The sequence below is a fragment of the Dasypus novemcinctus genome, chromosome 16 (assembly GCF_030445035.2).
Source record: "Dasypus novemcinctus isolate mDasNov1 chromosome 16, mDasNov1.1.hap2, whole genome shotgun sequence".
In the NCBI taxonomy this organism is placed as follows: domain Eukaryota; kingdom Metazoa; phylum Chordata; class Mammalia; order Cingulata; family Dasypodidae; genus Dasypus; species Dasypus novemcinctus.
In genome coordinates, this window is record NC_080688.1 from 23218416 (window position 1) to 23234356 (window position 15941).

The following is a 15941-nucleotide window of genomic DNA, read 5'->3' on the forward strand; positions in this document are numbered from 1 at the left end:
GAGGGCTTCTAGTCTATCCAAATCTTCAAAACTTTTACTGAGACAAATATTTTATTCTACCTGGTATACTTCTTGATGCACAAGAATAATTAAGATAAAAATAAGTCCTATTCATTGCATCCATTTATGAACCTTCAATAAAGTTGACTTAACAAAAATTGAAGTTGGCAATTGGGAAGAACAGTGTTTAGGAGAACTTCAGATTTTTTTAATATCTCAAAATTTGCAACTATATTCCATCAAAACTATAAGAAAAGGAAAATTGGGGAAAATAAATTATTCTCCATTTTGTTTAATCTATTAACCTTCTTTTTGCTTCGGGCAACAATGCACATCCCTAAACCCTACTACCTGTAATACTGGATTTATGGAATGTACATGCTGAAACCTCAACATCCCTTCTATAAAATTCTATTCTTACTCTTCTCTATCACCTCTATTGACTGCAAGCCAATTTTAGGCACTAACATGATTCAGGAGTATATATTAGTTATCCAATGAGGCCATGGGTTGGGTGAGAAAAAGAAAACATCTCATCTTTTCAGAAAATATAGAGCCTTAAAAGAGGCTTGAACAATCTAATGTAACAGTTGAAGAGAATACTTCTGATAGTCCCTATATTAAAATACTTTTTCTAGAGAGCTGTAATATCAACTGAAGCTCAGATCCTTGAACAGCTCCAGAATACACTTGGAATATCCTTGCCAATAAAAGAAATCTGACTGTTTAATGCCAACAAAGGTGCAATTTCAGTTAAAGAAGAATTCCCTACTCACCTGTGCTTCCATAGTCAATAGCTCAGATGACAACGTTTTTCCTCTTGAGTTTCACTCACAACCAGACAACAGTAGATGACCAAAGCTGAGAAGGTAGAAAGAAGCCTCAGACACAATTCTTGACCTTGAATTTCAGACCCACTTGTCATGAAATCCAAACCCTTCAAACCAGCCAAAAAGAAGATAAAGTATGTTTGAAGAGAGACAGGAAGAAGATCCTCTCCCGGGGTCAAATGTCAGAGGTACTGGCATTTCTGATGCATAAAGATGATATGGATACCTTCATTTTAATGTAAGAATATGAAAAGCATCTAACTGTACTAATTAGACCATGATTTGCATAGATTTTCAATATTGCACCTTATTCGAAACTGTAAGGATTCCTGACCTATGTCACATCTGGAATTAGGTCTCCACCACCAGGGAAAGCAGTCTGGACTTTCTCAGACGTAGTTATCATGATTTTGCACTAGCATTTGTCACGAACATGCATCCCTATCTTTTGGATTCCCACTCTCATCTGACTTTACCCTGAAACTTCCGTTCTGTATACACATTGTTCTAAATCATGTTGGTTCTTCCGTATGTGATGTCTAACAATTTAACCCAATCAATAGCGAGTTATAAATATCACTCCCACGAATTTGGATAGCAATCAAGAAAGATAAGAATATATTTTCCCATGTGGTTGATCAACCAGAAGGGATCAATAGCTCCCATAATGCCAATCTTCATGTGCAAATCCTCTGCATTAAAAATATCAGAACTATATGGGTCATCATAGCATTATTATTTCATACAATCCTCATAGTATTAGGAGGCTCAGAAGATACATAATGAAGGGAGTTTGGGAGAAATCCTATTTAAACAGTCTGATATTTTAGTGAAGGTGTGTGGCAGTTTGAGGTGATTTTATGAATTCAAAAAAGTTAAAGATTATGTTTGTAAACTAATCTATTTTTCTGGGTGTGATATCCTTCCATTGCATTAAATTTAGCTGAGGTCTCTTTGATTACATTACTTCTTAATATTAGGGTTTTGATTTGACTACATCGGTAAGCATGACTCAAGGTGAAACGCTGTCCCCTTGCTGGGTCTGAAATAAGTGGACACTCACTCAAGAGACGCAAGGAAGAAAGAGCTCTGCCATTTTTTTTATCTGGCCATGTGATAGAAAGAAAGCTCAACCAAGTAAAGCCCCAAGGACTGATAAACCATTTTGCCTCACAACTTACAGCTGATCTTGGGAAGAGGGTGAAGACTGATATAGGAAGCCTTGAAAGACAAGTTCTATGCCAGGAAAGAGAGAACTTCAAAGGATGAAGCCTCAAGAGTTGGGACAATGGAGACTCAAAAGGAGAATGAAGCCCACAGAGGAAGAAGAGATCAGCCAGCTATCAATTACTATCTTGTTTCAACATGTGGCAACTGACTCTGGTGAGAAAGCAGTCTTGCATTGGGCTTTATAGAGCCTTGTAACTTAAAGCTTTTACCCCAAATAAATACCCTTTATAAAAGCCCAGATTTCTGGTGCTTTGTATCAGCAGCTCTATGGCAGACTAATACAGAAAATGGTATGAAGATAATGTGGTTGTGTTGCTGCAATTACCAAATGTGCTGGAATGGTTTTATAATCAAATGGTCAAGAGGAGTTGCTTGAAGGAAAATACCTAGATTGCTTTGAAGAGACTGTTGGTAGGAATATGAAGCCTGTAAGTATTTCTGAAAGGTCTTAGAAGGAAATAATGAAACTTATTATTGGAAAGTGGGGTAAGGTGATCTGTGCTTTAAAGTTGCAGACAACTTAGCAAGACTGAATCCTGATATTACATGGAAAACAGAATATGAAAAAAAAAAAAAAAAAACGAACTTAGACATTTAGTGAAGGAGATTTCCAACCAAAATGTGGAAAAAGTGGCCTTGCTTCTCCTTGCTGTTTATAACAAAATGTGAGAGGAAAGCACAATGAAACCAGAGATTGATTTTGGAAATTCCAAGCTTCCAGAAAACAAGCCCCAGAAGATGGTGGCCCATTTGGGGAATTAACTAACTTGGAACTTGTAAGACAGGATTGAAAATGCAGTTAATCCAGGAAAGACTTGTGGAAAGTCTTACTGTTGGATGGGTTAGACCCTTACTTCCTGGTGCTCTGTCAACAAGCTTTTGGAGAGAATTGGATGAATGAAACCACTGTCAGTCTGGACTAAGAGTGACATGGAGGGAAGAGATGGAAGGGAGAATGGCTTTAAGAGGAAAATCATGGAAGCTGAGATCTGGAACAAAGACATCTCCTTGGGCTAAGAGAGGGAGCACACCCATGTATATGGAGAACCCCAACCTAAGATAGCCTTTGCCCTTCCTGTAGATTTTATAACAACTCTACTATTTCCTCAGGTCGCTTATGAAATTTTCATCATATATTTATTTGTTTGTGTATTCTCCCACTGGACTTATTGAATAAAATATCCCTGAATGGTAATATTAGGTGAATTTCCCTTTTGAAATTACTGAAGAATTCTAAATCCAGAGAAATTGTAATTCCACAATAACTTAACCTGACCTCAGATGGCCAAGGTCCAACTGACTACAGAAAAATTAAATATCTTCTGTTAAAAAAAAAACAAAAAGAAAAACAAACATTTACCAAATAAATGTAGACTCTCCTACTGGTTAAAATTCTCCCCCTTATTACGCAGAACCCAAATAGACTGCAAATGCAAAGATCAATGTCTGCATGAGGCTGCTTCACCACACTTGGGGCTTCTGGCCTTCTCTCTCTAGAGAAGGTACCATTTCAATTGTTAAGTCTCTTTTATCCCATTGATAACCTCATCTGTTGTATAATTCAAAAACCACTCCTTTATTAACTCAAATGACTGTCTAGGTAAATTTAATTAGGACTTTGTTTCTTTCACACAATATATTTCCTCAAATTTGGCAAATCATGGATATGTAATTAAGGAAAACAATTTGTGTCACTGAATTCCTTCTACAAGTCTCAAAATCAGCTTTTCTATCTTTTGAAAGAGGTCTCACCATTTTATGGAATTTGGTTGTGCTGGGTAAGTAGTCTAGAATATCTATAGAAGACTTCTAATCTATTTCTAAAAGGAATATAATCTATCAACATTTTGAGGCTGTAGGCATCAGTGTGACTCTACATACGTAGAAACCTTTGTGCTGAAAAAATATATTCAAGGAAAAATGGTTTCACTGTTCTAGATGGTGTATATTTTACTAACAAGTGAGGGAAAGATCGCCCCACATACATTTTTTTCATGTTGGATCTAGCTTGTTCTCAGTACTGTAAAACTGTCCAAATTTTAAAATATTAGGGGTTCAAAAAGTAAAAAATCAAGGTTCATTGCTATTTTCCTATGAATAAGATGGACTTTAGCTAAACTTTAATATTAAAATAATAAAAATCAGACATATTTTGGGGTATAGAAGAGTAAATTATTTCTGTAGTAAAATTCATTTCAATTTTAGGGACAGATATTTATATATAAAGAAATATTTTGTCTTTTTCTTTTAAAATTCATTTCTGAAATTTAAAAATGTTGCAATCTTTATTATTTCTGTAGCACACATTTCAGGAAACTCATTATTCCATTTTCATGGTTTTCTTATATAGCACAATATGCAGCCCTATTTGCCTAACAATATTCTTGAGGCAAGTGATAATCTCTTTTTCTCCATACATATGTTTATGTTGAAAATCAACTTTTTGTTAGACCTGTCCAAGGTCTAGGAGTTATACTACCAGATAAAATGAAGTCTGGCCTTATGGGTTTAAGAGCCACTTTAGAAGAGTCAATTTAAAGGAAATACTGCAAAGTTACTTTGCGTACATGAACTATATTTATTACATTTTTAGATGCAAAAAATCTCTCTTATAAATGCCAATATATTGAATTAAGAATAGCCCCCAAGTTTCTTTAATGAGCCACTGGACAGGTATGTTTATTCATTTTAAAGAATAGAAATGTTTTCAAATAATATGACTCCATTTAAGACATTGATGAGAGAACAATGAAAGTCTCAGTTTAGAAATTTAGTTCAGGTCTGGAATTCATATATTAGATTTTGACTGTAAAGTGTAAATTCTATAAGCATAGATGATAAGAAACCATAAAAGAACCAGGAAAAATTTATAAGCAATTAAAGTGAAAAACTTTTTAAAAAGAAATAAGAATGCAAGTGGAGAAAGAAAAAGAAAAAAGTTGGAATAAAAACATAAAAAAAGAAATGTGAAAAAATAAAATGAACCTGGAAAGATTATAAAAGAAAGAAAATGAAGATGAAACAAGAGAAGGTAAAAGGAAAGAAAACCAAAAGAAGAGGGTAAAATAAAATAAAAGAAAATAAAGAAGAAAAGAAGAAACAAAGAGAAAAAGAAACAAGAAAAAACAGGCCACCCTCTCAGACCACCAGCAACCATCTCAGACTGCCCATACTCAACCTGCAGTCTGCCCTCTGCAGGTAAGATAACCAACTGCAGAGAAAAAAAATAAAGAATAAAGGATAAAAATAAAAACAAAAAAAAGTCTCAGTCTAAGTTTCTTGTCATGAGTCTGCTTGACGCACTCCACCCCCACCCCCAGGGAGCTGGCTGGGTGCCTGACAACTCAATGGATTGCTCCCTGGATCCCTCCTCTTCCAGACTGCTTGAGCAACTGGAGGGCTGCCTCAGCCTGCACCTCTTTCCCTCAGGCTGGTTGAGCTTCTGATAGCTTGCCATCTGCCTCTCCTTGTCCCCTTTTCCCTCATACTAGTATCACTTCTGGCAGTTGTGGGCTGCTTCTCCTGGCTCCCATCTCTTCTGAGCTGTTAGGCACCTGTAAGTCCAAGCCCTAACTGATCCAGTTGCTCTCTGTCTCAGGGCAGGTAGGTACAAGAGACCGCCTGATCAGCTGCCCCCTTCCTTGTCCCTGGGGCCAACTCAGCACCTGCTGGTATTTTTCCTTTACTGAGGAAACACGTGGGATATGGCCTATCCATGCTACCTTCTCTCCCCTCTACTTTTCTCTCCCCCTATGACAACTGGGTATCAGTCCCCACAACTGTTTGCCCCACAGCTCCCCCACCTCAAGAGACTGCTGGGCACTGGGATGCACCCCTTGTGGCCTCGTGCATTTCCTCACTCACAGAGCAGGATGAGTGCTGGTCTTCAAGCCAAATCACTTCCCAGCTTCCTCCCCCTCTGAGCTGGCTGTGTCCTGGCTTGCCTGCCCTATCTCCTCCAGCTTCCCTCTCCCCCAAAAACTAGATCCCCCTTCTCTCTAGCTGCCCTCTGTGACTGACCTATGGTTCCATGTCTTACTTTCTGCCAGGTAAACCTGGGTACATTCCTCCTATTTCTGAAGCAGTGCAGACTGCTCTTCCCTACTCTGCCATCTTGGATCTCTCTATAAATATAGAAAATAAATGGGGTCAAAAGAATGGAATATATTTCCTAGACAGAAAGAAGTAATGGGGCTGAGTTCTGAGCAGTTTTAACATTTAATGCTTCAGAAAGAGCTTACCTAGAAAGCAAAGCCAAAAATAATCCAATAGAGTGTTGTGACCTAAGAGACCAGGACACAGAGGGATTATAGAAGGAGGAAATCAAGGAGTTTTTCTAAGGAATCATGTAAGATGAAGAGGCTTTCAGATGATTCATTGAAGTGGAGGTATGAGACAGTCACGAGCAGTGAATGTATGTGGGGCATATGTAAACCATATCAGAATCCATTCAAAAATGAGTGGAAAGTGTGGATAAGCCTATTAATTGCAGTTCTTTGAAGAAGCTTGGCCTCAATTGGCAAGAAATAAAGTAACTGGGAAAGTAAAACTCACATACCCATAAAATGTATATATTTTAAGATAGTACTTTGATATAAACAATGTATGGAAATTCACAGCATTAATAACTGGTAAGCAGGTAAGGCCAATGCAAATCTCATCTACTGGAGAACTTCCAAGAATCTTAAAAATAAGATGGGACATTGTGGTGAACTCAATTCTGAAGCAAGTTCAACGGAAAAGCAGCAATTTGCTTTTCTGCCAAAGTATGGAACTGTTCATCTTTTGTTTCTATGGGAAAATTCAACCTCTGCATTCACTTTGTTTTTTTAAAAAAGATTTATTTATTTATTTCTCTTCCCTCCCCCACCCCCAGTTGTCTGCTCTCTGTGTCCATTCGCTGTGTGTTCTTTTTGCCCACTTCTATCCTTATCAGCGGCACCAGGAATCTGTGTTTCTTTTTGTTGTGTCATCTTGTTGTGTCAGCTCTTTGTGTGTGCAGCGCCATTCTTGGGCAGGCTGCACTTTTTTTTTCATGCTGGGTGGTTCTCCTTATGGGGCGTACTCCTTAGAGGGCACACTCCTTGCACATGGAGCTCTCCTACGTGGGGGACACACCTGTGTGGCAGGGCACTCCTTATGCGCATCAGCACTGTGTATGGGCCAGCTCCACACGGGTCAAGGAGGCCCGGGGTTTGAACCATGTATGTCCCATGTGGTAGGCAGATGCCCTATTCATTGGGCCAAGTCTGCTTCCCTGTATTCACTTTGGAAAAACAATAAATCTGATGAGTGATCCACTCCCGGGGAACAATCTCTGATTACAAAGTTAGCACAGTTAGTGAACATTATCATGGTGTCAATGAGATGCAATTTGTTGACTGGATTTACAAAATAATTAAAAAGTTAAATTCCTCCTACAATATTGGAAAACAGAGATAAAGCCATTGAGAGGGATGATTGAAAAGCAACTTAATTCAAAAATACTTTGCAGCTCATTCTATGTAACGGGAAATAATCAAAGTCTGGAAATACAATGGGATCCAGATATTCTGTGTCTATATGCACAAAGAATAGAATTTCCTAGGGGAAGGTTGGAATCAAAAATAAAGTGAAGATGAAGAAGTATGAAAAATTTGGGATTAACACTAACGTGACAAAAAAAAAAAAAAAAACCCAGGTTACTGAGATGGAGCATTGGGGACAGATGTGTTGGGGGAGAACAAATGGTGTGTTGGGAGAGAATATGTCTAGGACATGTTAAATTTTACTAATAACTCTCCTAAGATAAAATGAGGAGCCTGTTTTATAACTTTGTTTTGGTAGGGCAAAAATTAATATTTAAATACCTGTCATAGAGTATGGTTTTCTTACTAATAATTTGAATTTATATTTGAGTGGAATTGAAGGATTTTACTTTTTTAATTTCACAATTTTACTGAATTATTTTGTCTGAATATGGTTGCAAATATCACTGGAAAACCTTATGAGATATATAAACCTACACTGAGTGTATGCGTGAGTACTTTTCTTTTTATTAAAAAATATGTAAGGAAGCAGATTTTGCCCAGTGGTTAGGGCGTCTGTCTACCACATGGGAGGTCCGCGGTTCAAATCCTGGGCTTCCTTGACCCATACACAGCTGGCCCATGCGCAGTGATGATGCGCACAAAGAGTGCCGCGCGTGCCGTGCCACGCAGCCGTGTCCCCCGTGGCGGGGAGCCCCATGCACAAGGAGTGTGCCCTGTAAAGAGAGCCGCCCAGTGTGAAAGAAAGTTCAGCCTGCCCAGGAATGGTGCCGCACACACGGAGAGCTGACACAAAAAGATGACGCAACAAAAAGAAACACAGATTCCTGTGCTGCTGACAACGACAGAAGCAGACAAAGAAGAACACGCAGCAAATAGACACAGAGTACAGACAAATTGGGGGGGGGGAAAGGGGAGAGAAATAAAAAATAAATTTAAAAAAATATATGTAATCTTTTTTGCTTATGACTACCTGCACATTTAATGTAGACATTTCTAGAATTGCATTCTGTACTCTAAGGGAATGGATGTCAAAAGATTCTGCACAATGAAATGTCCTGAAAACTTCAACACATTCTAATACCTGAGCCCTATCAACTGAGCTCCTCATTTAATTGTTCCTGGGTGTTCTGTGGCTGTTGTAAGTTTGAAAACTCAAGGCGTAACTTCAATAGGCATCAAAGTTTGAGAACAAGTTTTCTTAGCAACCACAGATCCCAAACGGGACCTTGGTACTCATTTTTCTGTTGTAGGTGGATCTTCAGAATGCACCCGTGTGGGTGCTTTGCCGAGAAGCAAAATCAAAGGACCCATCCCAGACTATAGAATTAGGGTTTATATTTTAAAAAGATGCCAGGGGATTCATAGATACATTGAACAATGGCCAGCACTGGCTCCCAATGTATTTCAAAAATCCATGTCATGTTTCATAAAACCTGTGTCTAATAATGAGGATACTGCCACTGCCTCATACCATTCTTAGCCAAACAAATCTCTGAAGAGAAAACAGACATTTTAAAGAAAGACTACCCTGAATTTCATGCTAAGCCCCCAATTTCCCAAAGTTTTTCCCCTGCTTTGGATTTTAGCTCAGAATAAAATATTACTTGTTGAAAATACTGAATAATAGAGCCAATCAGGGTGACAGACAGGAGCCTGCTGTTTTGTAACTTTTTAAATGTAATAGTTCCTAAATATTTTAACTTTTTGTGTATATCTCCAAGTTTTTATTACATGCATTCATTTTAAATTAATTTTTCAACAAATATTTACAATATTTATATTTTTGGAACACATGCAGTAAATCAGGTAAGCCCAATACTTTGAAATAATTATATCACAATTTTAGGAAAATTATTTGTTTGCATCATTGTCCAAATATTATTTATTGCTAAATTTGCCTGAATACATATTTCTTGCTTGTAAAATTTTTTCTTTCCTTATTTTATACTTTATCACATTTTCTTTGAATCTAACATTTATGATCACTTCCATACCCTGACCCTCCAAATGATCCGGCAATTAACATTTGTGTACAAATATCTGTCCTAGACCATGCTTTCAATTATTTTGGTATATATCTAGAATTGGGGTTGCTGTGTCAATTAGTATTCCATATCCAACTTCCTTAGGAATCACCAATCTATTTCCATAGAGCACCTACACGGTATCTTACTATGGCTATGATTCACACCTCCCCAATGGCCAATGATATTGAAAATCATTTCACATGTACACATGGCCATCTCTATGTCCTTTATGGATAAACATCTATTCAAGTTCTTTGCTCATTTTTATAGTGAACACTTTAGAAATCCTTCTCATTTCTTTCTAGGAATTGTTTCCTCTTTTCGGAGAACTAAAATTTACCATCCTAAATCAATAAAAATCTCATCTGTTTTCATACCAATTTAATTTCAACACTGTACACATGTTATGTCCCTCTATCCCAACACTATTAGGCAATTATAGTCACAATTTACCTATTTATATATTATAAGCCTGAATCAATTGATTTGTCATCACATTTCATACATATGCATTTTAGAACCTATATTATGTAGATTGTGAAACTATAACTCCCACCCTGTGAAAAACAATAGCAACGGCATTTATTTCTATGTATATTATTTCATTTACTGGAGATCTTTATTTCTTCATGCAACTTCAATATATTTTCTACTGTCCTTTCCTTTCAATCTGAGGAACTTCCTTTAGCATTTCTTGTCAGGGTGGAAAAGAAGTGATGAAATCACACAACTTTTACTTTTAGTGGAAATGTATTAATTCTCCCACAACATTTGCCCAATTTTAATTCTTGTAAATTTATTTTTTTTCTTATTAGAGAAGCTGTAGATTTAGAGAACAATCATGCGTAAAATACGGAACTCCCATTTGTGACCCTATTATTAACACCTTGTATTAGTGTAAAATTGTTGCAATTCATTAAAGGACACTTTAAAACTGTACTATTAATTATAGTCCATCATTTACAGAGGTTCCACAATTTTGTTATACAGAGTAATATATATAAAAACTATAATTTTCCTTTTAACACCACACAAATATAAAATTCAGTGCTGTTGGGAAGAACCAGCAAGATGGCGGCAGAGTAAGGCGCTCCTAGGTAGTTAGCAAACACCCAGAGCTCTCTGGAGCTGGCTGAAGCACCTGTTTGGAGGCTCCAGGGGGCCAGAAGAGCATCCTGCAACGTCCCTGGGGGAGTGGAAGGAGGAGACTGCCTGTCTGCAGAGAAGACTCGTAAGTAGAGTGTTCAACACCACAGAGGCCAGTGCCCATCCTCCACTAGAGGCACAAGCCACCTCAGGAGCTGTTCCATGGCTGGAATTGAAAGCTCCACGTCCCCAAAACGGGGGAAGAAGAGACAGTAGGGCACCAATTTCAGCTATGATGAGGAAATTCAGTGGGCTACAGTATAATCCTGAGAACAGCTAAGGTTTGAGCCTGTCCAGGTAAGAAAGAGCCTGGAGCCACCATCTTAACTCCACATCTGGCATAAGGGGAAGCAGGGCAGACTGAAAATCCCAATACTGGTGGAGACCAGCTTCTTCCCATTTGATCATATTGCAGGTCTAGTCTAGGCCCCAGTGCCACCTCCAGCGGGGAGGAAGATGCAGGGAACTGTACCAGCCTCTCCGGGAAATTACCGGCCAAGCCGCGGAGGCCGGTGATTATCCTACTCTGGCAGCACAAGCAGCCGCTGGAGCTGCTCTGTGATAGGAATTGGAAGCTCCATTTCCCAGAAAAAGGGGATGAGAAGACAGTTGGCTGCTGATCAGCTACTGATTGGGAGACTTGGCTGGCTAAGAGATAACTCTGGGAACAGATGGGGTGAGAACCAGCCCAAGTCAGAAAGAAGCCAGAAGCCGCCATTCTGACTCCACCCCCAGCCTGAGGGGAAGCCGGGCTGACAGTTTCTTTCACTCAGATCAGACTGCAGTCGCCTAGGCTTCAGGCCTGCCTCTGGTAGGGAGGAAGCTGAGGAGCCCTGCACCAGCCTATACAGGTAACTGCAGGGAACTTTGGCTGGCATAGACAGAAAATCAGAAGTCTACCAGGGCAACTGTGGTCATCTTAGGACCCACATTGCATAGATTGCTGTCCACACCTGCAGTTCCATTCCTGCCCCAGGCAGGGAACAAAGGGATGTGAAGCTTCATCATTCTCTCTGGGCAACTACAGTCTAGGCCTGCATGTGGATTATTCCACATAGCTGAGACTCTGTCCCTACCCCTGGCAAAGGAGAAAGTTGGAAAAAGCTTCCTTGGTCCGTGGTGCAATGAGGGCAGCTTGAGCCTCCACAGCTTACAGCACGAACTACATGCTTGGCTCCTTCTGCATAACCAGCAAGGGAAAACAATAGGAAGCGCTAAACTAAAGAGAAAAACTGCACCCAGAAAAAATACACTAGTAAGCCAGATGCCAAGACACCAACAAAAAATTACAATCCACACCAAGAAACAGGAAGCTTTGGCCCAGTTAAAGGAAAAAGATAAGTCTCCAGATGACATAGAAGAGTTGACACAACTAATCACTGATGTTCAAATAAATCTCCTTAATAAATTCAATGAGATGGCTAAAGAGATTAAGGATATTAAGAAGACATTGGATGAGCACAAAGAAGAATTTGAAAGCATACATAGAAAAACAGCAGAATTTATGGGAATGAAAGGTGCAATCAATGAAATTTAAAAAAACTTTGGAATCATATAACAGCAGATTTGAGGAGTCCGGAGAAAGGATTGGTGAGCTTGAAGAAATGGCCTCTGAAAGTGAACATACAAAAGAACAGATGAAGAAAAGATTGGAAAAAATTGACCACGGTCTCAGGGAATTGATGACAGCAAGAAACAAGCAAACATACATGTCATGGGTGTCCTAGAAGGAGAAGAGAAGGGAAAAGGGGCAGAAGGAATATTTAAAGAAATAATGGTAGGAAATTTCACAACCCTATTGAAGGACATAGATATCCTTGTCCAAGAAGCACAACATACTTCCATCTGAAAAAATCCAATCAGATCAACTCCAAGACACATACTCATCAGAATGTCAAATGCCAAAGACAAAGAGAATTCTTAGAGCAGAAAGAGAAAAGCAATGCATAATATATAAGGGATATCCAATAAGATTAAGTGCTGATTTCTCACCAGAAACCATGGAGGCAAGAAGACACTCATCTGATATATTTAAGATACCACAAGAGAAAAACTTCCAGCCAAGAATCTTATATCCAGCAAGACTGTCTTTAAAAGATGAGGGCGAAATTAGAATATTCACAGATAAACAGAAACTGAGAGAATTTCTAAGCAAGAGACCAGATTTTCAAGAACTAAAGGGTGTGGTAGAGCTTGAAAAGAAAAGACAGGAGAGAGGGGACTGTCAGAGAGTCTAGAAATAAAGATTATATCAATAAAAGTAACTAAACTTGTCAAAAGAGTAGTGAAAATAAAATATGACAGATAAAACTCAAATAGTCAGAAATAAACTTAACCAATGATGTAAAGCACTTGTATTCAGAAAATTGTAACTCAATGTTAAACAAATCAAAAAAGCCCTAAATAACTGGGAAAATATTCCATGCTCATGGATTGGAAGACTAAGTATCAGTAAGGTGACAATTATACTCAAATTGATACACAGATTTAATGTAATCCCAATAAAAATTCCACCAGCATTAAAGAAAAAAATTGAAAGCACAATCATTAAATTTATTTGGAAGGGTAAGAAGTCCTGAATAGCCAGAAACATCATAAAAAGGAAAAGTGAACCCTCATCTCCAGACTTTAAATCATAATACCTACCTATAGTGGTAAAAACAGCATGGTACTGGACTAAAGACAGGTACAACAGACCAATGGAAACATATTTATGGTTCAGAAATAAACCCTCACAGGTATGGTCAATGATATTTGACTAGCCTGTCAAACTCATAAAGCTCAGGCAGAACAATCTGTTCAACAAATGGGGCTGAAAAAATTGGACATCCATAGTTGAAAGAAGGAAAGAGGACCTCTATCTCACACCTTTTCCAAAAATTAACTCAAAATGGATCAAAAAACTAAAAATAAAAGCAAGAACCATAAAACTTTTAGAAGAAATTATTGGAAAATATCTTCAAGACCTGGTGGTAGGTGGTGGATTCTTAAAGGAGATGAGAGAAGTACTGAGTGGACTACTGATGTTTAATGTACATAGAAGTTTTGATTGGGTTTACTGTGAAGGTGTGGAAATGTAGAGACTGGATGGTAACACACCGTAACAGCTAGTTTATAAATGGGATGTGACTGAAAATGGTAGTCTAGTTACGTAAATGCCAATTGACAGAATGCTTGATAATAATCTAGGAACTGGATAGCACAGTAAACCAAGAAGTGGATGAGAATTGTGGTTGATGGTACAGATGTAAGAGTGTCCTTTGTTAGCTAGACCAAATGTATATCACTACTGCAGGGTGATGGGAATGTGGAGAAGCAGCTGGAGTGACATATGGACTGTGGTTAGTAGTAATAATATAATATTTTTGCATCTATGCAAAAGATGTACAGTGTTGATGCTGAGACAGTATGGAAAATGTGAGCCAAATATACACTATAAACATGGCAATAATCAGATGATATTATTTCATCTGTAGCAAATGACACACCACATTGTGGTGTGTTGATGGAGGGGTGTTGTTTGGGAATTCCGCACATGTGCATGATTGTTTTATAAGTTTACAACTTGTCATAAAAAATATATTTAAAAAATAATAATAGGGTGGGTTGGGGGAAAAATACACCAAATTTAAGATAAGAACTATGAGTAGTAGTAAGATTTTGACAGTATTCTTTCATAGTTTGTAACAAATGTCTCATGACAATGCAAGGTGTTGGTGGAGGGTTGATGTATGGGACCCCTGTATGATGTTATGCATGTTTGCTTTGTAAGTTCACAACTTTTATTATACTCTTAATTGTTTAGTGTATGTCCATATATAAATGATATAAAGATAATAATAATCGGATTGGTTAGGGGAAAATACTTTGTTTAGTACTAATATTTTGATAATGCTATTAATCATTAGTTAAAAAAGTTTAAAAACAACACAAGTTATTGGTGGTAGGGTGAGATGTTATATATGTTTGTTTGATATATGTCTTGTAAGTTCACCATTATACATTTATTGTTTATCTATGTTTGTGTATGAGTGATATATTTTAATAAATTAAAAAAAAACCCAATGCTGTTCATTACATTCACAATGTTTTAATATCTTTACCACTAACCATTACCAAAACTTCACACACAACCCAAATAGAAATGCTGTACAATTTCAGCCATTCCCGACCATTACTCTAACCCATGGTAAACTATATTCTAGTTTCTGACTTACGAGGTTTCTTATTCTAATTATTTCATACCAGTGAAATCACTACAATATTTGTCCTTTGTTGTCTGACTTATTTCACTCAACCTGATGTCTTCAATATTCACCCAATCCATGTTAATGCATATATCATAACTTTGATTCCTTTTTATGTCTGAATATTCCCATGTATATATTTACTGCATTTTAATGATTCATTCATTGCTTGATGGACACTTGGATTGCCTCCATATTTTGGCACTTGAGAATAATGCTGCTATGACTGTTTGTGTGCAAATATCTCTTCAATTCCTGGTTTCAATTTTTTATACATACCCAGCAGTGGGATTGCAGGTCATATAGTAATTCTATACTTAAATTAAATTTCTGAGATACCACCAAACTCACTTCTAAAGAAACTAGACACTTTCACATTCCCACCAATAATGCACGAGTTTTCCTATTTCTCCATATCCTTTCTAACACTTTCAATTTTCTGGATTTTCTTAATAGCACCCATTCTAGTGAGTATGAAATGGTATTACACTGTGGTTTTTATTTGAACTACCCTAATTCTTAATGACGTTGAGCATCTTCCCATGCCTTTTCAGTCATTTGAACATATTCTTTAAAGAAATGACTTTTGCAATATTCTTTCCATATTTCAATTGGGTTGTTTTTGTTTTTCTTGATAAATTGAAGAATTTTAAAAATATATTCTGGATAGTAATCGTTCATTTGTGCGATTGTTTGAGATTAGTTTATGAATCCCAAAAAGGGAAAGATTATGTTTTTAAAGTAATTGATTCCAGAGGGTGTGATATCCTTGGATTGCAATAAATTCTGTTGAGGGGCCTTTGACTGGATTACTTGATAAGATCAGTAAAAGGCTTTTGATTGGACTATGTCAGTGAGGCATGACTCAGGTTTAGTCTCATCCCTCTTACTGGGCCTGATACAAACAGAAACACAGAAAGAGAAGGACAC

The 15941-nt window shown here is 37.6% G+C and overlaps 1 protein-coding gene across 2 annotated transcripts in view; it reads right to left on the reverse strand.

The window, feature by feature from the left end:
* The window catches only part of LOC101422232 (zinc finger protein 596-like), a 49429-nt gene that overhangs the window by 7594 nt on the left and 25894 nt on the right, over positions 1 to 15941 (reverse strand). The window contains exon 3 of one of the 2 annotated variants that reach the window (XM_023582638.3): positions 777 to 861. The exons of the other annotated variant lie outside the window; for it this stretch is intronic. Coding sequence (XP_023438406.1) covers positions 777 to 788 — 12 coding nt within the window. The 5' untranslated portion in view covers positions 789 to 861. The remainder of the gene's footprint in view (positions 1 to 776; positions 862 to 15941) is intronic. 2 annotated transcript variants of the gene reach the window in all.